This window comes from Scaptodrosophila lebanonensis, unplaced genomic scaffold, assembly GCF_003285725.1.
Source record: "Scaptodrosophila lebanonensis strain 11010-0011.00,11010-0021.00 unplaced genomic scaffold, SlebRS2 tig00000053-arrow-pilon, whole genome shotgun sequence".
Taxonomy (NCBI): Eukaryota; Metazoa; Arthropoda; class Insecta; order Diptera; family Drosophilidae; genus Scaptodrosophila; species Scaptodrosophila lebanonensis.
The window spans coordinates 119685-140298 of record NW_022060548.1 but is presented as its reverse complement, the minus strand read 5'-3'; the positions used below and the strand labels follow the sequence as shown (position 1 = coordinate 140298).

Below are 20614 nucleotides of genomic sequence, written 5' to 3'. Positions count from 1 at the left end.
GTATTGCATATTTAAATTTATGTTTCCCATACAAATCCACACATTCACACACCTAGAACAAAAACACTTCAACTCAAATACAATAAACATAATTTAATTATTTAATAAAATTAACAATGAATAATATAAATACCGCCACAATTATTTATTATTTCTAGGGCGCTACCCCTAACTGCACATATATCCAATAGTCCATCTGCTTACTAGTATACTAATACTCAATTTAAAAATTTGTATTTATATTCACTTCCAATTAGAAATGGGGAAATTATCCGGGACGGGTTGGCAGCACCAGTAAATGTTACAGAAAATGGTACCACGAAAAAAACATGCGCTTTGCAACACTTTTTTATAAATTGGCTGCATTGCTCACAGCAACAAATTTAGGCTCTTCTGCAGATTAAGAGAAAAGTAATTCGAAGCTAAAATCAAAGAAAATAAAAATGAGCGGCAACACAACCGCCACAGGATCACAAGATGCTTGCTATATTTCGCTTCTCGGATTGGCCGAATACTTTCGTACATCGCAGCCGCCAAACATAAAAAAATGTATACAATGTTTACAAGCGCTGTTTACGTTTCAGCCGCCTTCGAAAGTGGAAGCCCGAACGCACCTCCAAATGGGCCAAATACTGATGGTTTATACAAAAAATATAGATATGGCACGCCAGCATCTAGAGAAGGCCTGGAACATATCGGAGCCGTTAATGAACTTCGATGACGTTAAGTTCGACACCGCGTCGTTGCTGGCACAGCTCCACCTACAAACGGATCAGAGTTCACAGGCCAAGGCAATGCTGCGACGCGCAGTGGAATTGTCCCAAAACAATGTCTACTGGCACTGCAAGCTGCTGCTAATGCTTTCTCAAATACATGCCAATGACCGGGAGTACTCGCTGGCCTCAGATCTGCTCGCTGTGGGCGCTGAATCGGCGGAGGAGGCCGGGGCGACCTACTTAAAAGTTTTATTTCTGCTCTCTCGCGCCATGATTCTGATGATCGAGCGTAAAACTAACGATGTGCTGGCGCTACTGAACTCGGCTGGTGCCATCATAGACAACCACATACCGAACCCGCATCAAAAGGAATACCTCAAAGTTTTCTTTTTGGTTCTACAAGTGTGCTACTATCTGGCCCTTGGCCAGGTGAAGACCGTGAAACCGAGTCTCAAGCAACTGCAGATGTCCATACAAACCATCATGGCGCCAAATTGGCCCACAGATGAAGTCATCTTTGGCACAAACCAACTGGAAATGTTTGTGTGGCTGCCCAAAGAACAGCTTTATGTCCTCGTCTACCTCGTCACTGTCTCCCATTCGATGATGGCTGGCTACATGGACAAGGCGCAGAAATACACTGAGAAGGCGCTAACCCAAATTGAAAAGCTTAAAGTGCAGGAAGACAAGCCTATTCTATCCGTTTTCAAGGTTATATTGCTGGAGCATATTGTGATGTGCCGCATGGTCATGGGAAATCGAGAACTCGCCATCCGGGAAATAGCCGCCGCTCGTGATGTTTGTCTTGCTGCACCAAATCGTAGCCTCCTCAAGCGCCACTCCGCGCAGTTGCATTGCCTTGTTGGGCTCTACGCCATGTCGATTAGCTACTTCGAGCATGCGGAGCGGCAATTCCTGGTGTGTGTCAGCGAGACAACCGAGCGCGACTTGAAACTTTTCGCGAATCTTAACTTGGCTATTATTTATTTACGAACCAAGCGAGATGTCGATCTAAAGCAAATACTGGACGCTGTTTCCACAGAGAACACACACACCTATAGCAGTCAGGCTCTAATGGGTGGCTTTTATTATGTCCAGGGCCTACATGCGTTTCACAAAAACAGTTTCCATGAAGCAAAGTAAGTTTGTGTTGTGGGACCCCGCACCTAACCCATAACTTATTTGTTTTATTTTTCACATTCGCAGACGTTTTCTGCGCGAAACTCTTAAGATGGCAAACGCCGAAGACCTGAATCGTTTAACATCCTGCTCGCTGGTGTTGCTATCCCATGTATTCCTCAGCATTGGAAACTCCAAGGAAAGCATGAATATGGTGACTCCCGCTATGCAGCTCGCATCTAAGATACCCGACATTCATGTGCAATTGTGGGGATCTGCCATCCTCAAGGATCTACATCGCATGTCCAAAGATGTCCAACACGAGAAAGAAGCATACGCGAACCACGTCAAATACTCAGAAAACTTAATAGCTGATCAGCGGAAGTGTGTACAGAGTGCACACCACGAGTTAGTCAATTGGTTCCAAGGCGAGCCGCCAATGACGACGGGCGCTCTACTAAGTCTACCACTACCCGCTGCAGACGCCACAACATCGCCGATACCAATGCAAACGCAAGCACTCCCCACCCAGTTTGGACAGTTTTATTAGCATCGACAGCAAGCTGTTGTTATTAATTAATGCCACTAAAGGACAGCGCCACTTTCCCCAGTAAAAACAAATGACAAAAAAAATAAGTTTTAAAAGTTATTCCTATCTGGACTTTAATAGGATTTCCCACAGGGAAAATTAAAAACTCAGTTTAGCGTTAAGGTTTTACAGAACTAGTGTTTGAGTCGTCTCTCCTTCGTCTGCCTCCTCATCGGCATCTTCCTCATCATCATGCAGCGCATTTTCCTTGGTACTGAGCAGCGTATAGTGTACCAACTCCTTCTCCTGCTGGTCATGCAAAATCAAATGGCTACGCATATCCTCCATCGATTTGAATTCCTGACTGCACACTGGACAAATATATATCTTTTCGCCCTGATGAGTACGCTTGTGCATTTGACAATCGCCGCGCTGTGTAAAGCTTTTAAAACAATAAGGACACACATATGGCTTTTCCCCTGTGTGAGTCCTCCGGTGGTTTTTCAGCACATTTAGAGCCGTGAAACGCAGTGGACACAAGTCGCAAGCATATGGCCGCTCACCCGTATGCTTCCGCTTGTGTTTGGCCAGCGAACACGAGGTGGTGAACTTCGCACTACAGGAGTCACACTCGTAGGGCTTGTCGCCGGTGTGAGTGCGCGCATGAGATGAGAGCTCTGCCTTGGTCACGAAGGAGTGAGGACACAATTCGCATTTGAAACGTTTTATGTCCGAGTGGCGTAGCATGTGTTGCCGTAAATTGGCATTTTGTGTGAAGCTCTTGCCACAAGTTTTGCAAGTAAAAGGCTTTTCGCCTGTGTGGATGCGCATGTGATCTCGAAGGGTGGAAAGCATAGTAAAAACTGCAATAATAAACCGGTTAGATAGCATTAGACTGGGATGAAACAAAAAATAACTCACCTTTTTGGCACACGGTACATTGATTACGCAAATTTCGCTTGTGCCCCTGGACCATATGCCGGCCGAGATCCTCCTTTGTCTCGAATACTTCGGAGCATTCGGTGCAGTTATATGAACTATGCGTAGCCTGATGTTCGTTTAGATGATCCATTGAAACAAAAACTCTCTCACATTCGTTACACTTAAAACTGAGATTTGTGCAGCCGTTTTGTCGGCGATGTATGGCGAGCGATTTTTCAAGAGCGAAACCAGCATTACAGCGCTCACAGCGGTACTTGAGCTTTACATTAGAATTAACTGACGTTGGTGTCGTTATGGACGCAATCGTTCCGTTCGGAACTTTAGAAGCTACCGTCGATTTCAGTTGCTTTGGCGGGGTGGTTGACGTTTCTTGCAATTCTTCTGAATTTGCCGCCCTACGACGACGTATGTTCCGCTTCCCTTGAATTTGTATTGGTGCCTGCTCTTGCTGCTGTTCCATCTGCTGTTGCAGCAACTTTGCTGCGCCTTTTCGAGTGGTCACATGGGACACAGACTCTGGCACTGATGGCGTGGGTGCAATTTCTGTTTCGCCATTGGCGTTGTTAAATATCGTAAATTTGTACTCCTTTTGCTTACTTCCCAACGTTTCAACAGTTGTCTGTTCGTGCAGTTCTCCAGTGGCTTGATTGTAAATCATTTCGGTTTCATATTTCATGTCATCTTTTTCCACCTGCAGAATGATATTCTCTGAGATTTTAGTCTGGGAATCCGCGGGCTCCTCGCTACCGAGAGCCGCTATGTCGTAGAAATCTTCATCATCCACATCGTTATCATAGCTAGCTTCTACTGTACTTTTCTCTTCAGCCGGCGGCGTATCTGTCTGAACTTCTCGTGAAGTAGATATTGTTGTCGTTGTCTGCACAGCCTTTTCCTCTGTGCTGGTGTCTTCGGGCCATGCATTGGCATTGGGCAGCAGTTGGTGTAATGTCCGATTGGAGTTCTCACATTTTAGCTTGAAGGAGTAACAGTGATTTATCTCACTAATGCAACTGAGGCACACCTTCTTAGGTAAATTATCCTCGAGACGCGGCTGTCAGGAAGTAACAATAAAAACCTGATTATAGCGCAGGAGCAGTCAATTATTAGAGCTCACTAGACACTGTACCTGTGTTTTAGTGAAATGCTGCAACATGTCGGCTAAACATCCTGCGGTTCCGGCTCCATTTTGTCCTTCGTATATAGACAGAAAAGGCCCTGATAGGCTCAAGCAAGTGCGGCATATCTTCTCTACGTCCATTATTATTATTCTTTTTTCTTGCTTTAATAGTGATGACAACTTTAATGGCATTGAGAGCGTGCGCAGTGTTGGAAAACGCTCGGATCATTATAAAAAAAATTGAGTAAAAGTGGTGTGTGCGTGATTGGAAAAAAAAACTTGGAATTATAGAATTCTATTTAAAATAAAAAATAAGCGTTCTTCTGTATTTTTTGGTGTGCTACCAACCGATCTAAAATGTATACATACATATATTTATCTTCTAATATAAAATGCTCAGGAGTTATTTCTTTGAGCAAGCCAATATGTGATAGGTCTTTGAGGGAGTTTGATATTGTCGAGTTTATCGTTAGAAATATTGTTTGCATAGAAATAGGGGAAAAAATGACGATTTTTATATTTTTTATAATGTTAAATAAGTTCTGTCACAGGGATATACATATAAATATGTTTATGGATTTATGGATTTTTTGTACTATTAAAGAAGTTTATCATAACTTTGAAGGCTGCCGGTAAACAATCCACCCGCCAGTGCTGCCCCCAACTATTAAGAAACAGCTGTAGTGTCGGCATTTGCATTATTCTGATAGTTATGTTAAAAAACCATATAAAATATGAATGATATAAGGCGTTTGAAAGAGCAACAACGCGAAAAACATCCTGGATTTGACTCCTATATGGATTGCATGACCCGCTCTCTTTTTTCCGGACTTGCCGCCTTTTGCTTAGGTAAGAATCCACACATCTTGGGCCTTTAAACAGCAACTAATTGCATAATTGTTTAATGCAGGTTTCTCGGGATCGTATTTTACACAAAAGCTTATACAAACTAAAATACGTTACCCCGTAAAGTACAACATACTGCTGTCCTCACTTCTGGCCACAGGTATTTCATATCAGGTAACCTCAACACGGACGAAGTCTTGTCAGTCGCGGTGGATGGCATTCGAAGAGAAACACTCTATTCTAAAGGAGGAACAGTTTTAAAACATTTTATATATATATAGCGTATATATATAGTTTAACCAGTAAAAATGGCTTGCTTAAAGTCCGTGTTACGTCTTTCACTAATTAACCAGCTCCGCCCCAAAGCAATGTTAACAACCCCGTTCCGTTTAAAATACACACAACACCAAGGTGTAAAAGGAATTCGAAGCCGTAAAAGTAGTTATGAAATACAAACTGTTCAACCAGATTCACAAGTCGATGAGTTTCAACCAGCTTCCGATGACACCGACATGCGGTTCCTTGACGATCGGTAAGACATTCCGCAAGTGTCTACGTTATATACAAAAACAATATTTTTCAGCGCATATGATGAAGTTGCTGGCGGCGCTATGCGCATCAGTCGAGGCACAGTCACTGCTCAACACGTGCTTGTTTTGCAGCCGTACATTAAGTGGTCAGCCAAGCGCACAACTCACTCCGAAGTCCAGCCGAATGATCAATTGGCCGAAGCCATTGCGCTTGTGAATTCACTGCCGAACTGGCAGGTTGCACACGCACTTAAGGTGCCCCTAGAATCGTTGGAGCGTAAAACTCTATTTGGTACTGGCAAACTCATCGAGCTTAAGCAGGTAGTTGCAGATTTGCGGCAGCAGCAGCAACTTAGCTGCCTGTTTATTAGCAAGGGAACGCTGTCTTTTGCGCAGAAGAGGTTCCTGGAGAGCGAGTTCCAGCTGCCTGTCATGGACAGATACTCCGTGGTGATACAGATCCTACGGTTACACGCAACCAGTGCCGAGTCACGCCTTCAGGTGGCGATGGCGGAGATTCCCTACATTTGGGCACAGGCCAAGGATGCCAACGTGACAAATACGCGTCGTCAGGGCTATGTCTTGACGGATTTGCAGAAGGAAATTCTGCGTACGCGCGAACGTAAACTAAGGGCTGAGCTGGAACGGGTGCGGAAGCAACGTGCATTACTGCGACAGAGGCGTAAGCAGCAAAACTATCCCATTGTAGCCGTGGTAGGCTACACAAACGCGGGAAAAACGTCGCTTATTAAGGCGTTGACTGTGGAGGAGTCATTGCTGCCGCGAAATCAATTATTTGCCACCTTGGATGTAACAGCACACGCTGGCCAGTTGCCATGTAATTTGGAGGTTATTTATATGGATACAGTAGGGTTTATGTCTGATCTGCCTACGGGACTGTTTGAATGCTTTGTCGCTACGCTTGAGGATGCAATGCTGGCGGTAAGTTATTACGTGTCGTTCCATTAAATACGCTCACAAACCCCCATTTTGTCTTTCAGGATATAATTATACATGTGCAGGATGCCTCCCATCCCTGTCATGCCGCTCAGCGGGAGCATGTAGAGACTACATTAAAAAATCTGGCCTTTAGCATATCCAGTGAATCCGCAAGCCTACCACCTATCATCAATGTTTATAACAAAAGCGATTTACTGCATGGAGGTGAAGAGAAAGCTTTAGCTGATGGCAATCATTGGATTTCAGCTCGTACTCAAACTGGTCTCGAACCTTTACTTACTGACATAGAAGACAACATTTTAGCAGCTACAGATCGCCGCAAGCTACAAATGCGGGTGAAGAGCGGCGGTTCCGAAATGGCCTGGCTTTACAAGCATGCGGCGGTCGTTGATGTGTCAGCAGATTCCACGAATCCAGAATTACTCCTTATGCATGTTGTGATAACACAGCGAGCTTTGGAGCAGTTTAAACGTCAGTTTTGTCAATAACCTACAGTTAAAAAAGTTTAAATATTTGCAAAGGCGCAACTGGCACCATCTAAATAATTTATTCTTACTGTTCTATTCTACTTTTGCATATGTATATGTATGTACAAAATATAGTTGGTAATGGTGTTATATATGTATCAGGTTTTACCATTCTTAGTTCAAAGATTATATATTTTATATTGCTATTGCTCGTTTGTGACTAATTCCAACAAAATCTTTAATACTAGCGTCGACCCATATACAAATCACCTTATAAATACCAATATAAAGGTATGTACATACATACCAATAATTGTATCAATGTAAAACACTAAAAAAACAACTCATAAATACATTTCCTTCGAAATAACATAACATGTCAAGGATTCCCACTTTGCTTACTTTTCCCTTACAAAGGAAAATTTAATTATGCATTATGTTTTCTAAAAAATATAATAATTATGCGCTATATGGCTGGCTACTTAAGAACACTTCTTCAGGTTCTGCAAAGGGACTGTTGGCACAATTATGTATAAAATATATATGTATACATATCTGCCCTTACATGAATAATGGCAACGTTTATTCCCGAAGGCAAACTTTTTTTCTTATGTGAATCGTCCACCGAACACACAAATCAACGATTCGACATGGTACCGTTACTAAAAATTATTTAGTGTTTTGATTACAAATTTGTCTGAAATATTAATCAATCAAAAGTCAAAAAAATAATTTTTACATTTCGCCTATAAGTGTTCCAACCGTTACTTACATATCTGACATAGGAACCTTTTATTTCCTAGGATTTCAGTACTCGAGTACGTGATACGATTCTGAGGCAAACCAATAGTCGGGTAATAATTAATTTATACGATATAGGTGTGAATCATAAGTCAGACCGACGTTCGGACCTCTGGCTTTTGAAAGCAAATTGAATACTAAATTAACAACTTTGTACACATCATTTAAATGTAGTTTTTCTTTAATTTTGAACAAGCGAGTTAATGCAAGGAACAGAGTCCTAAATCTGTACAAATACACCTCAGTCTGTCTATAAGATACTCAGTATCTACGGCCTAAGGAAACATAGTGGTTCAAGTTGCTGCTTGCATCTCAGACGACATTCAAAATATAAAACAAAACATGAACAAAATTAAAGTTATTCTACACCGTTCGAACAATCCTTTTTGACTCAAATGTATATACGAGTATACCATTACATAAATTCCTGGAAAAAAAATGTTTTGAACTGAATAAAAGCAATTCTTAATGGTTTTTTTGCCGCCATGTCTGGTTTTTAGTTTGAACAGTAACAGCTAATGATTTTAAAAAAGTTTTTGAGTATTTAAAGATTATTACTAATATTTTAGTCTAATTTCCATTGATCTCCTTATAATACTTCAAGTTTAGTCAAAAATTTGAGTTATTTCGCTGACTTTTGATTGATTGATATATCATTGGAATGTGAAAGATACAATCTAAAAAGGAATGCATTTTTTTCTTTCTAAACTTACAAATTATTTTTTTATGAAGAGTAGCACATAACTACAGATTTTGTTACACTGGGCTACCGTTGCAGGACTCCTGTAAATGGTTCGTAACAAGATATAAAACATATAAATGTGTTATACATACATATACACACATCTGTATCGGTTTGTAGAAGTATAGTGCTTCTACCGACTGCTTCAAGTATATCCTATATAAATCCGCCACCTTAGCTCAACCCGTCACCGATCTTAAACTTACCATGAGCAGGAAGATGCAAGGAACCACATGAGAAACTGAAACAATGGTGAGATGAATACAAAGACAGTTAAAATACAAATGATGCGACAGTTTTTGAGCAATGTGACAATGAACCGAATAAGGAATGCAATTGTACTATGAGAGGGCGGAGCGGTCGCCGGCCGCTTGCCGTTTGTCAGTTATAACTTGGCTATGTGCCACTGGGCCTGCTGGTTGGCCGCTGCCGAGTATTGAGCGAAAGGCATCAGCTGGCAGTACGAGAGCAGCTGCATTTCCAGCTCGCGGAGGCATTTGGTGGGTGTGGGAGCGTGGCGCATTATTCCACTGTCGCGCTCCTTTAGTAGATAGCCGTGTTGGACGAGCGCATGGATAGCAATGTTCAGATTATCAAGGGCCAAACAATACGGATGAACATAAGCTGAGGCCGGCTGCTTGAGCAGTTGCTCTACATGCTCCTGTACACGCACGACCAACTCCTTATTATTGAACTCGGACTGGGCGGGAAACTACCGAGAGATAACAGAAATTCAGAAACTGATAACAACAAAGCACTTAATTAATTGAAAGTACTGACCTGACGCAACGTTACAATCAGCTGATAATAGAGGCACAGAAATGGCGCCAAAGCCGCAAGAATCACGCGACTACAATCGTTGTCGTTCACTTTAATACTACCAGTTGTGTCATCCAGTTCCAGGACTCGCTCGTCTAGCAACAGCTGGAGGTGTGTTTCAAACTCTGCAGCCTCGCGATTTGACTCGATGATAAACTCATACTGGAACAGCCCTTCTAAAGCTGCGGCATGAAGCTTAAGGCCGGCAAGTGTGGCTGAGCGCGATACAGAACCATCGCCAGTTTGTTGTTTGTGCTGCTCCTTCAGCGCTCCAAGGACTAAGTAGGCGAGTCGTGCCAGCCAAAAGAGAGAGGGATTTATGTATAGCTGAAGCGCAAGCATAGGTACGGCTACAGCCATTGTGTGCGAACACAACGCATGTCCCTTTAGACGAGTCATGTCGATTTGCTGCTCCAACTGTTCCGCCGTCAGCTGCGTAAATTCAAGGCGCGCCTGCCGGAAATTCACAATATTGGAGTGTATTTCCACTGCATCAATTATATCAGCTTTTATGCTATTAGCCGATGTAGAAACGTGGGCACCAAGCTGTTCAAAGATGTGCTTTAGATGCAGGATTCCCAGCGACAATTCGTCGATATTCACGCTGCGCTGTGCGTATAACTGGCTGGCATAGTAAAGGCTCAGCAGATTAAAGGTGTTTATCACTATGCGACGCTGCTGCTGGTAGATAACTTCATTCGCCAGCTGCTTCACTTGCTCAATCTCATCCCGGTTCAGCTTTTGCAAATGGGCACCAATTCCAGCTCGTTGGATGCGCTGCACACTGCTGTGGCCAAAGAATTCACGTGCTGATATAGGCGCACCAAAGTCCAAATACATCTTTCCAAATCTTTCGTCGACTATTTTCAGTGCTTTAAAGAATCCCTTCGTCGATTCTTTCGGTTTTGGCACACCTAGTAGCTCGTACACAAATAGCTGCTCCTCCAAAACGCGCTCATAGGAAACGCTCACGGGTACGATGGTAACATCGGACACTTCGCCCGTGAAATAGGGGAGTAATGCCATCGATAACAGACCCACTTTCGGGACCAATGCCTTGAAGTTGCGTGAACGCGTCCCCTCAATAAAGAACTCTACTCCAATGTGGTAACTGGCGACCAGAGCATACATGTACTGACGAAATATATCCCAGTAAAGCTCATCGTTGGAAAAAGAGCGACGCATGAAAAAGGCGCCGGTCTTACGTAACATTGTTCCCATACCATACATAGAATGGAAATCTGCAAAAATTATTTTAAAATAGGTGCTGTGCGTTTAATAATTTCTTGGATAGTACTAACCCATTCCAGCTGCTATGCCTGGTATCTCAACATCGTAATAAAAACAAATATAGCTCATGAGAACAAAGTCCATATAGCTGCGATGACTTGGTAAGTAGAGTACTGGACAACTCCTGCGTCCTATATCCTCCTTGACTGCTGCAATGCTTTCCGCATTCACATATATTCCATCGCAGATCCGCTTCCCAATGGCTGTAATAGCCATGCCGCACCACCGAATTATGGCGAGATTGCGATCCAATCCAATCTCATCCAAGATTTTGCGTGCCTGCTGTTTCAACTGCCTTAGCGGCTGATCTGTCTCCTTTGCATAGTATTCTAATATGGCAGCCATTTTGTCGCTGTGGAGTACATGCTGCTTCAGTTTCTGCGGATTGAGATAGCGCTCGAACTGGTGGGCCACTTGTGGTTTGTACTCTTTGGTCATCACAGGCTCCCGACCCGGCGCTATAATGTTCTCAAAGTTACGCATATATTCAGCAGCTGCATCCGATGCAGATGCATAGGCAACGGCGGCATCGGTGGTGGGAATGGGGGGCGATGATGACACCGCCGACGATGATGAGTTAGGTACAACAATGTCTCGCGTCATTTGGCGTTACAAGTTCAATCTGTAAATAAAATATTTAAATTGTCAGAGGGTTGTTTTTAACGTAATTTGCCGTCCGGTCCGACCAGATGTCAAAACCACACTGGCCTGTTGTTTGCAGAGTCAGTTGCCAAGTGTGACTACAAAAATACACACACTCGTACCTTCAATATCTTTTACAACTGCGTTAAGCGTACATGTTATTTCCTTATCCACTCAGATTGTGCTAATCATACAATGGAAATCCGCAAATTTTAAAGTTAAAATCATATACTTACGTATGTATGAATGTATGTGCTTAACCCAACTAAACATACAAATGTGTACATACATGCAAGCAAACAAACATCAGGCGACTATGACACTATTGACAAGCCCCCCCAAGACAAAACAATAAAATCTTAAAACAGTTGCTGCGTTTCTCAGTGCGCACTCACAGACTGCTAAGGGGGTGTTGTGGGATGATTGTGGGTGGGTAGGTATGCATGGCACGTTGCGGTGCACGAAAATTACGCAAACACATACGTTATTTAAGTGCGTTAAAGCTTCGGGAACGGCCACAAACAACTCTGTCTAATTGACATAAACAAAAAATATATATGTATGTACTTATATATTTACAAAATCACACACATATGTATCCAAATGAAACAATTCAGACAATAAACAACTTTCTCTTTTGCTTGCTTTGATGTGCGGTACGTACCGGGCGCTAGGGAATACTCCAACGCAGCCAATGGGCTATGCGAATTTATAATATTTTGTACGTTTTGCTTGACTTTCAATACATTTAAAGAATATATGGCCACATTTTGTTGTAAGTTAAATCAGTTTCGGCGATTGATTTTGTGGTTGTGAAAGGAGCGCGCGACAATCGATAATTGTGTAGGTGTGAGTATTTGAGGCGGAATGTACGTTACGATTTATTTATCGAATAAAATGTTCCAAAATTGGTTCCAGGTATTGAAAAACTACTGGAAAATATACTAAATACTGATTATGTGCGACAGACATCGAAATATGTATGTTGGTTTTTAATTCAAAGAGCTATTTAATGCCGTTTCATATGTGCATATTTTCAAAGCTTCAAACCAGTTTTAGAAGGTAATTTATTCAAAGCTTTCTTTCAGCTGCAACACGTTGAAGCCCTGGCATAGTTCGCCATTTCCAGCAATCTCAGCATAAAGTTAAAACAGTGTTTTAAAGGTGTATTACGTTTTTAACCTTTAGCATAAATTAGACACATTTGCAATGTCGTTCTCTTGGAGCACCGTTTTAGAGGCTTTGATTTATATAGTACACATCATAAGCGATCGTCTGCTGGAGATCATTTTGGGGTGGTATTTAGGTCAGCGCAAGAGTGTCGCAACGCCGCTTAGTTTGGAGCAGCAGTCCATAGTGACGAAGAGTGCAGTTGAGCTGGCTCAGCTAATACGAGAGAAAAAACTAAAGAGCTACGACATATGCAAAGCATATTGCGATCGTATTGAAACTGTGAACCGCGATATTAACGCCATAGTCGATGGCCCCTTTCCAGAGGCACTGCAGCAGGCGCAGGAAATCGATCAAAAACTCGAGGCGAATGAGTTTACGCCAGAAGAATTAAAAGATAAGCCTTTTCTGGGCGTGCCTTTCACAACCAAAGATAGTACTGCAGTCGCTAACAAGCTGCACACCTTGGGCCTGGTCGCTCGCCGGTCCGTTCGTGCGCCAAACGATGCGGAGTGCGTACGTTTAATGAAAGAAAGTGGAGCTATTATAATAGCTACCAGCAATGTGCCCGAGGTAAATAAATGGATAGAGACACGGAATAAACTAATTGGATGCACAAATAATCCGTATGACCTACGTCGCTCTGTGGGTGGCTCGTCTGGTGGCGAAGCTTCACTTATTGCTGCATCCTGCACTGGCTTTGGTCTGGGGACGGACATTGGTGGCTCAATACGAATACCAGCTTTTAATTGCGGTGTCTTTGGGCACAAACCCAGTGCTTTAGCAGTTAACATGGCTGGGTGCACTTTTCGTACAGGGAAGGAAAAGGAGACAATGGTCGCCGCAGGTCCAATGTCTCGTTATGCTACTGATTTGCGACCAATTTTAAAGGTCATTATTGAGCCTCATCTGCAGGCTGTCCTCAAACTAGATACCGAGGTAGACTTAAAAAAGGTACGCTATTTTTATGTGGCAAGCAACGGAATGTTGCAATGCAATCCAATCAATCGTGAAACTGAACGCGTTATGTACAACGTGCGAAAGCATTTTGAAACGCTTACCGGGAAGGAAGTGCGTTTAGCCAACCTACCGCATATGGAGCTAAGTGGAAAAATGTGGCGCTACTGGATGACACAGGAGCCTGCCAACTTCAACCTACTACTCGGCGATGGTGTTGAACTGAACCCCTTTGTTGAATTGTTTAAGAAGCTGCTGGGCCAGAGCGACTACACAATGGCGGCTATATACTCGCTGATTGACGGACTGTTACCCAAGGAGAAGGAGTCGCTGATACGCTCAGCTACTAAAAAGTGCAAGCAGGCGCTGTGCGAGCTGCTTGGCGATGATGGTGTGCTTTTCTTCCATAGTTCACCACGCACAGCACCATTCCATTACTATCCTTTGGTTAAGTTTTTGGACTTCAGCTATTTCAGTTTATTTAATGTGCTTCGTCTGCCGGTGACACAAGTGCCAATGGGATTGGACTCCAATGGAATGCCCTTGGGTGTGCAAGTTGTTTCCAATGATAAGAACGATCGTTTGTGTTTAGCTGTGGCCGAGGAGCTTGAACGAGCTTTTGGCGGCTGGGTACCGCCATTTCCGTTAAAGCAGTAAATTGGACGATTTTTAAATGACGTATATATGTATGTATATACCCTATGTTGGTATGCATTGTACAATGGGTGTGACCGCTATTGAGGTGATGGTAATGTTTAAAAAATACATCTGTAAAAACATTAAAAATATAATTAAGAATGCAAAATGTGTTCCTAATAAAATTTCGCTTTCCACTACGATAGTTTTTATTTATTTAAAAAACAGCTGACGATTTGCTTGGCAACATTGCGGATATCTTTCTATGCATATGGACGTATAAGCATGAGGCTCCAAAGAGTTTCGGAGGCAGCTGATTCATCTATAATTTTCGCAATGTTTAAAAGTAAACAAAGGGTGATATTGCGAAAATTTACAACACATCAATTGTGTTTACACATCGATAAGCGGCTTTAACATATCGATAGCATCCAATGTATCGGTTTGCTCACATTTTTTTGGGTGTTTTAAAAGCGTGAAAAAAACGCCAAAAGACGCTGTACGGGCGCGTATTTGTACAAGAAGTGCTGTGGAGCTGCAGTTAAAGGCGTTCTAAATCAAAATAAATAATAAGGTGCACTAAATGAATTGTATACAGCCTGAAAACTGCAACGAAAAGTAGGCGCTGAGTGTTATTGAACAACGATTTGTGAAGAGGAAGAGAAAGGTGGTGGTGGTGGTGGCGGAGTGTGCCTGTGTATGAGTGTTGGTGTTGTGTGGGTAGAGGCGTTGTGGAGCGGAAGGCTGGAACTAAAGTCTCAACGGATACGAAGAAAAACAAATACAGAGGACTACAAAAAGAGAGACGAATACAATTTCTAGCAGAGAAGTGACGAGCCAAAAATTAAACATTATATAGTTGTAACAGCGCACGTTTAAGCTGTAGTTGCTTTAGTCAACGACCGCGCCCTAATGTCAAATAGTCAAGTAAAAGCCGGCAGCAGTGGTAGCGCGGATGAACCGAACGCAACTAATCTGGCGGCTACAGGCACGGGCATCGCCACCAATTCCAATCTGACTGCGACGGGAACCACAGCATCACCGCAAGCTCAGCCTGTTGTCTCAGCCACCGCCCACGCCCATTCTCAGGCGCACGCCCAGCCACCAATAACAGCAACAACAACAAGCGGGATTGGGCCAACGCCACATATAGTGGCAGCCTCAGCGTCTGCGGGGGGTGTAGGAGGCGGCGGTGTCAATGAAGGCGTCAGTTTGGGCGTTGATTCGTCGCCCCGTGAGTCTGGCGATGATTCCGAAGACGAAAGTGAAATACTGGAAGAGTCGCCATGTGGGCGCTGGTTAAAGCGACGGGAGGAGGTCGATCAACGCGATGTGCCCGGCATTGACTGTGTGCATCTGGCAATGGACACCGAGGAGGGTGTGGAGGTCGTTTGGAACGAGGTGCAATATGCCAATCTGCAGGAGCTCAAGTCACAGGAAGACAAAATGCGACAGGTATTTGACAACCTGCTGCAGCTGGATCATCAGAATATAGTCAAGTTCCATCGCTACTGGACGGATATACAACAAGCAGAACGGCCGCGTGTCATCTTTATCACAGAGTACATGTCGTCCGGCTCGCTAAAACAGTTCCTCAAGCGCACCAAGCGTAATGCCAAGCGATTGCCATTGGAATCTTGGCGTCGCTGGTGCACACAGATCTTGTCCGCGCTCAGTTATTTGCATTCCTGCACACCGCCCATAATACATGGCAATCTAACCTGTGATAGCATTTTCATCCAGCACAATGGTCTGGTTAAGATCGGTTCGGTAGTCCCCGATGCGGTGCATTATAGTGTGCGGCGTCAGCATCTGGCCGATATGGTCAGCGGTTCTAGCGGTAGCGGCGAACGTGGAGCCCATTATTTCCGTGCACCTGAGTACGGAGCGGCGGAACAATTAACAGCGGCTGTGGATATTTACGCCTTTGGAATGTGCGCTCTGGAAATGGCTGCCCTGGAGATACAGCCCAGCAATAGTGAATCGACTGCCATCAATGAAGAGACCATATTGCGCACAATTAACAGCCTAGAGAACGACCTGCAGCGTGATTTGATACTGAAGTGTCTGCAACAGCATCCCCAAGGAAGACCAAGTGCCAGCGATTTGCTATTTCATCCACTGCTTTTTGAGGTATGCCCACCACATTAATTTCATAATTATAAAATAAAAAATTAAGTGGCAACCTGGAGGCGCTGGGCGTTGCCGTTGGCATCGCATTACCACAGCTCTAATTTCATTTTTCCAATTACAGGTTCACTCATTAAAGCTTCTCGCAGCACATTGCCTCGTGTTTTCGCCAGCAAATCGCACCATGTTCTCGGAGACTGCTTTTGATGGTCTGATGCAGCGCTATAATTATCCAGACGTAATAATGGCGGAACTGAAAATGGCCGGCGGATATGAGCGTGAATTTCGGCTCTCAGATGTACCCGGCGCAGACAAGCTGGAGAAGTTTGTGGAGGATGTGAAATACGGCGTCTATCCATTAATAACGTATAGCGGTAAAAAGCCGCCACATTTTCGGTCTCGTGCTGCCTCACCAGAGCGTGCCGATTCGGTGAAATCGGCCACGCCTGAGCCTGTGGACATTGAGTCACGACGCATTGTGAATATGATGTGCAGTGTGAAGAAACTAAAGGAGGACAGCAATGACATCTTGATGACAATATTACTCCGAATGGATGATAAAATGAATCGTCAGCTGACTTGTCAAGTGAACGAGGATGATACTGCGGCGGACTTGACCAGCGAATTGGTGCGTTTGGGTTTTGTGCATCTTGATGACCAGGATAAAATAATGACTCTATTGGAGGAGACGCTACGTGCTGGCGTGCTGACAGATGCTGGTGGCAACACTGAAAGTACGGGCGCTGGCGTCACGACTACGGCCACAATGGCCGCGCTGGAGCAACTGGAGCGCAACTGGTCTGTCTCTGATGCTGATAAGCCTATGACGACAGCAACCTCGACGACGGCAACAGTGACAGCCACAGAGACAGCGACGAGCTTGTCCACCAACAGTTCGCCCACCACAGGTCTTATGTATGTGCCACAAACTCAGCAACAGCAGGGCATACTCGAGCCCATGGATACATACGATGTGTTTGCATCGGGAGGTAGCAGTGCGCCCGCCGCATCCACAAACAGCAATTGAAAGTATTCAGCGAATTAATAAAAGTAGATATGGGAGCATTGAAAGCTAACGCGATGCGAATGAGATCGTTTTTGCGCCTGCGTGCAGGGCCGGCATAAATTGTTTTAATTAATGGGAATTACAACACTACGATTTTATTACTATACCATGATTTGTTTGTTATTTTTATATATATGTATGTATTTAAAATAATATTTATGTATGTATAATATTTATGTAACGATGTTGTACAAGGCTTCCAGGCTAGAGATTTCGATGTAAACACACACTGCATAAAAAAACCGAAAAACAACTACAATTTACCTTTTGACAAGCAACAACAAAAACAGCAATTGCTGAGCTAGTGCTGCTCCCAAACCGAATGCAGACGAGCTTACAAAATCCAAGCGCATTCGCTTAGCGTAAATTCAACAAAAATTTTGAATCCAATTGAAAATTTTTGAAGACTCGAAACAATTCAAATACATACATACCTACATATGTACGTATTTATGTATGTTGTGTTGCAAAGCTGCAGTAGTAATTACACATACCATCAAACACACGCATAAACATGCCACTCTATTTAAAAAATAGCGTTTAGGCGCCCACAATGCAACAAAAAACTGTATAATTTTTACAATAAGAAAATGGAACATATGTATAACTATATAAAAGTTTGATGAGTAGTAAAAAAAAAAAACAAAAAGAACAACCCACAAAGGCAGTGAACGTATTTAAATGTATTACAAATATGAAAAATACACAGGCAAGACACTCAGCATTAACAATACAGATTAAAATCAACAACAGCAATTTGCATTCAATAAAGACAGAAATACGCAGACATAGCTACACTTAACTAATAAAAAAAAGAAAAAAACAACAAAAGAAACTCACATCAGTTGATTTTGATTAAAAATGATTATGTGAGGTTTGGGATACACACAGCTTAAGCTACGGTCAGACATCCAAATAATTTTGACAGGAATTCGTGATTTTTTCCAAGTACGATTTGGTAAGTACTTTAATTTAAAGACGTTTCGTGTAGACTTACATTTGTGACATACTTGTGAAGTTTGCCCAAATTCTGTGAATATTATTTGCCTGTCTGGCCGTAGCTTCACTTTTTATTTTCGTGTGAAATACAAGTATAATTTACAGTGCATTACACAATTGTTTTTATTATTATTAGTATTTACTAAGCAACAACACTTTGCACTGTACTGGGTTCCTCCGTCAATTTAATGCGCTTGCTTTGACGCTCAGGTTCCTCATCACTTAAGTTGGCCGTTGTTTTAGTATCTAATAATTTTGGGTGATCGTCAGATCTTTCCACGTTGCTGGGCGCAGTTTCAATCGGCTTACGTACTGGAAACTTCTGCTCGTACAAATTAAGCAGTTTATTTCCCTCATACAAAACAAACGGCAAACTGGCGCGCTTATAGTAGTCCGAGAGTAGCTCGAGATTGTTAATAACTGTATCCAACATATGCGACTTTTCACACCAAATGCCTGGCGCATCGTTCCGCACGGGGTTTATGTGGAGATGCAAGTGGTAGAATGAGGGTTGGTAATGGAAGTACATGCGTAACTGGGTGCTGTGATAGCCGTAACGCTTAGATATGACCTTGGCACTGCGATCTCGCAAATTACGCAATAAAGGCAGATGACTTTCGTTCAGATCTCGCAGAGATTTGATGCCATGTTTGTGCACAATGCCCAGCAAATAGAGATTCTCGACATTGCGTCCATCCCACTTCAGATCGGGAAGCAGGATAAAGCCCGTCTCTGGGTCATTGTCCTCGTACACAATCCGCTCCTGCTCCTGCTTGTGTTCCAGTATGTTGTACACCCAGTCCAAGGAGAACTGGCTCTCCTCTATATAGGGAAGGGTAACGGTTTCATAGAGATCTGGCGTCTCACAGATGACGTACTTGTGGCATATGGAATATTTCTCAATGTGCTTCTCGGTGGCTGGATAAATAACGGTGCACTTAACCCCTGCAAATGAAATAGTAAGCGATTTGTTTGTTTTTGTACTGTTTTTGTTGTACACACCGCACAACTCCGAGGCGGGCACACAGTGGTAGCTGCCGTAAATGTTGTTTACAAAATCCGTCCGCACACTCAAGTCTGTGCTGAAGTAGCTTGGCTTTAATGGTTCCTCGTTGGACGGCGCACCGGTGGCAACATCACTCTCCCTATACGCATGCTTCTCAAAAATAACAACGGCGGCTGCGCTTTCATCATTGTCAGGGAAAGTACCTAGTAAAGCGATAGTTTTCCGCACGCTGTTGTTGTTTAGGATCCGCTTCAATTTAAATTTAGTCAGATCGTAGCTGGGGGCGGTTTCCTTAGAAGCAGCTGAGGCTTCAGAGGCAGTGCTTGTGTTGACTTTGGGGCTAGTTTCTACTTTTTCCGGCATTTTAATTAGACAAATTGAGGCTAAAGTGGCCTGCCAAGTTAGAGATGTGAGAAATTCGATAACCAGAGTTAAATATGTAAAGGAAATGTACTATACAATCAAAATTGTATATAATCAAAAACATACGATTTTTTAAATTTTGATTTCGAAATATACATTTTTGGGTTGTCTTATTTATTTAATTAAAAAAAATAAAGAAAACCAAAAATTTATAATCTGTTCAAAATTGAAATTAGACCATAAATACCAATGCGTTATATTTTGCTCTTATACTCACTTTTTATGTTTTTTGGTGTAGCTATGACAAACGTGGGGGTATTTTGAGGATGAGAGCTCTTTAAAAATTTACATTTTTTTATATTTTAAAATCTGCATATGGCGAAAAAAGTTATCTTTACAAAAGCCTAATATTTAAACCCCATCTAACATATTTATCAGATGTGGTTGTTTTATTAAAAACATTTTTCTTAGCTTTAAAAAAATGTTTATTTGTAGGATCTGGAAAAATCGTACATGCAATATAAAAATGGCGAAATGTTGGACAAAGTGTACAAAAATTATTACACATTAAAATTAATTTGCTTCAAATAAAAAACAAATAAAAATATAATCCAAATAAATTAGTAATAGCTCTTGTCGAACAGCTAGCTGTTCACATTCAAATATTGTTACCAAGTAAATTGCAAAAACGGTCACACAATGTTGAACAATGAAAGCGAAGGCCTATTTAAATTGTTAAATTTGATTTGATTCCGAAGTTTACTCCA

General features: G+C 42.6%; 8 protein-coding genes across 8 annotated transcripts; 5 read left to right on the top strand and 3 right to left on the bottom strand.

Annotated features, from left to right (window-relative positions):
- The first annotated feature begins 407 nt into the window (after positions 1-407).
- On the top strand, positions 408-2454 carry LOC115624120 (MAU2 chromatid cohesion factor homolog). Its single transcript, XM_030518716.1, has 2 exons — positions 408-1855; positions 1923-2454. Exons 1-2 carry the CDS (start codon positions 444-446, stop codon positions 2383-2385), a joined length of 1875 nt encoding a protein of 624 aa, XP_030374576.1. The 5' UTR covers positions 408-443; the 3' UTR covers positions 2386-2454.
- A 14-nt stretch (positions 2455-2468) lies between these two features.
- Positions 2469-4565, bottom strand: LOC115624119 (zinc finger protein 436). The gene is made up of 3 exons (XM_030518714.1): positions 4433-4565; positions 3286-4357; positions 2469-3227 (listed from the first exon to the last, which is right to left on the bottom strand). Exons 1-3 carry the CDS (start codon positions 4562-4564, stop codon positions 2551-2553), a joined length of 1881 nt encoding a protein of 626 aa, XP_030374574.1. The 5' UTR covers position 4565; the 3' UTR covers positions 2469-2550.
- A 458-nt stretch (positions 4566-5023) lies between these two features.
- LOC115623452 (transmembrane protein 141) lies at positions 5024-5563 on the top strand. Its single transcript, XM_030517808.1, has 2 exons — positions 5024-5272; positions 5334-5563. The coding sequence occupies exons 1-2, from the start codon at positions 5158-5160 to the stop codon at positions 5528-5530; spliced, it is 312 nt and encodes a 103-aa protein (XP_030373668.1). The 5' UTR covers positions 5024-5157; the 3' UTR covers positions 5531-5563.
- On the top strand, positions 5550-7380 carry LOC115623451 (putative GTP-binding protein 6). The gene is made up of 3 exons (XM_030517807.1): positions 5550-5801; positions 5853-6741; positions 6801-7380. Exons 1-3 carry the CDS (start codon positions 5578-5580, stop codon positions 7245-7247), a joined length of 1560 nt encoding a protein of 519 aa, XP_030373667.1. The 5' UTR covers positions 5550-5577; the 3' UTR covers positions 7248-7380.
- On the bottom strand, positions 7270-12329 carry LOC115623450 (dihydroxyacetone phosphate acyltransferase). Its single transcript, XM_030517806.1, has 4 exons — positions 12185-12329; positions 10890-11500; positions 9550-10829; positions 7270-9481 (listed from the first exon to the last, which is right to left on the bottom strand). Exons 2-4 carry the CDS (start codon positions 11479-11481, stop codon positions 9155-9157), a joined length of 2199 nt encoding a protein of 732 aa, XP_030373666.1. The 5' UTR covers positions 11482-11500; positions 12185-12329; the 3' UTR covers positions 7270-9154.
- A 352-nt stretch (positions 12330-12681) lies between these two features.
- LOC115623594 (fatty-acid amide hydrolase 2) lies at positions 12682-14483 on the top strand. The gene has a single exon (XM_030517996.1). The coding sequence runs from the start codon at positions 12730-12732 to the stop codon at positions 14302-14304; it is 1575 nt and encodes a 524-aa protein (XP_030373856.1). The 5' UTR covers positions 12682-12729; the 3' UTR covers positions 14305-14483.
- A 241-nt stretch (positions 14484-14724) lies between these two features.
- Positions 14725-18146, top strand: LOC115623681 (nuclear receptor-binding protein homolog). Its single transcript, XM_030518151.1, has 2 exons — positions 14725-16416; positions 16538-18146. Exons 1-2 carry the CDS (start codon positions 15196-15198, stop codon positions 17438-17440), a joined length of 2124 nt encoding a protein of 707 aa, XP_030374011.1. The 5' UTR covers positions 14725-15195; the 3' UTR covers positions 17441-18146.
- Positions 18147-18354: 208 nt separating this feature from the next.
- Positions 18355-19910, bottom strand: LOC115623682 (m7GpppX diphosphatase). The gene is made up of 2 exons (XM_030518152.1): positions 19481-19910; positions 18355-19423 (listed from the first exon to the last, which is right to left on the bottom strand). Exons 1-2 carry the CDS (start codon positions 19845-19847, stop codon positions 18621-18623), a joined length of 1170 nt encoding a protein of 389 aa, XP_030374012.1. The 5' UTR covers positions 19848-19910; the 3' UTR covers positions 18355-18620.
- Between the last annotated feature and the right edge of the window lie 704 nt (positions 19911-20614).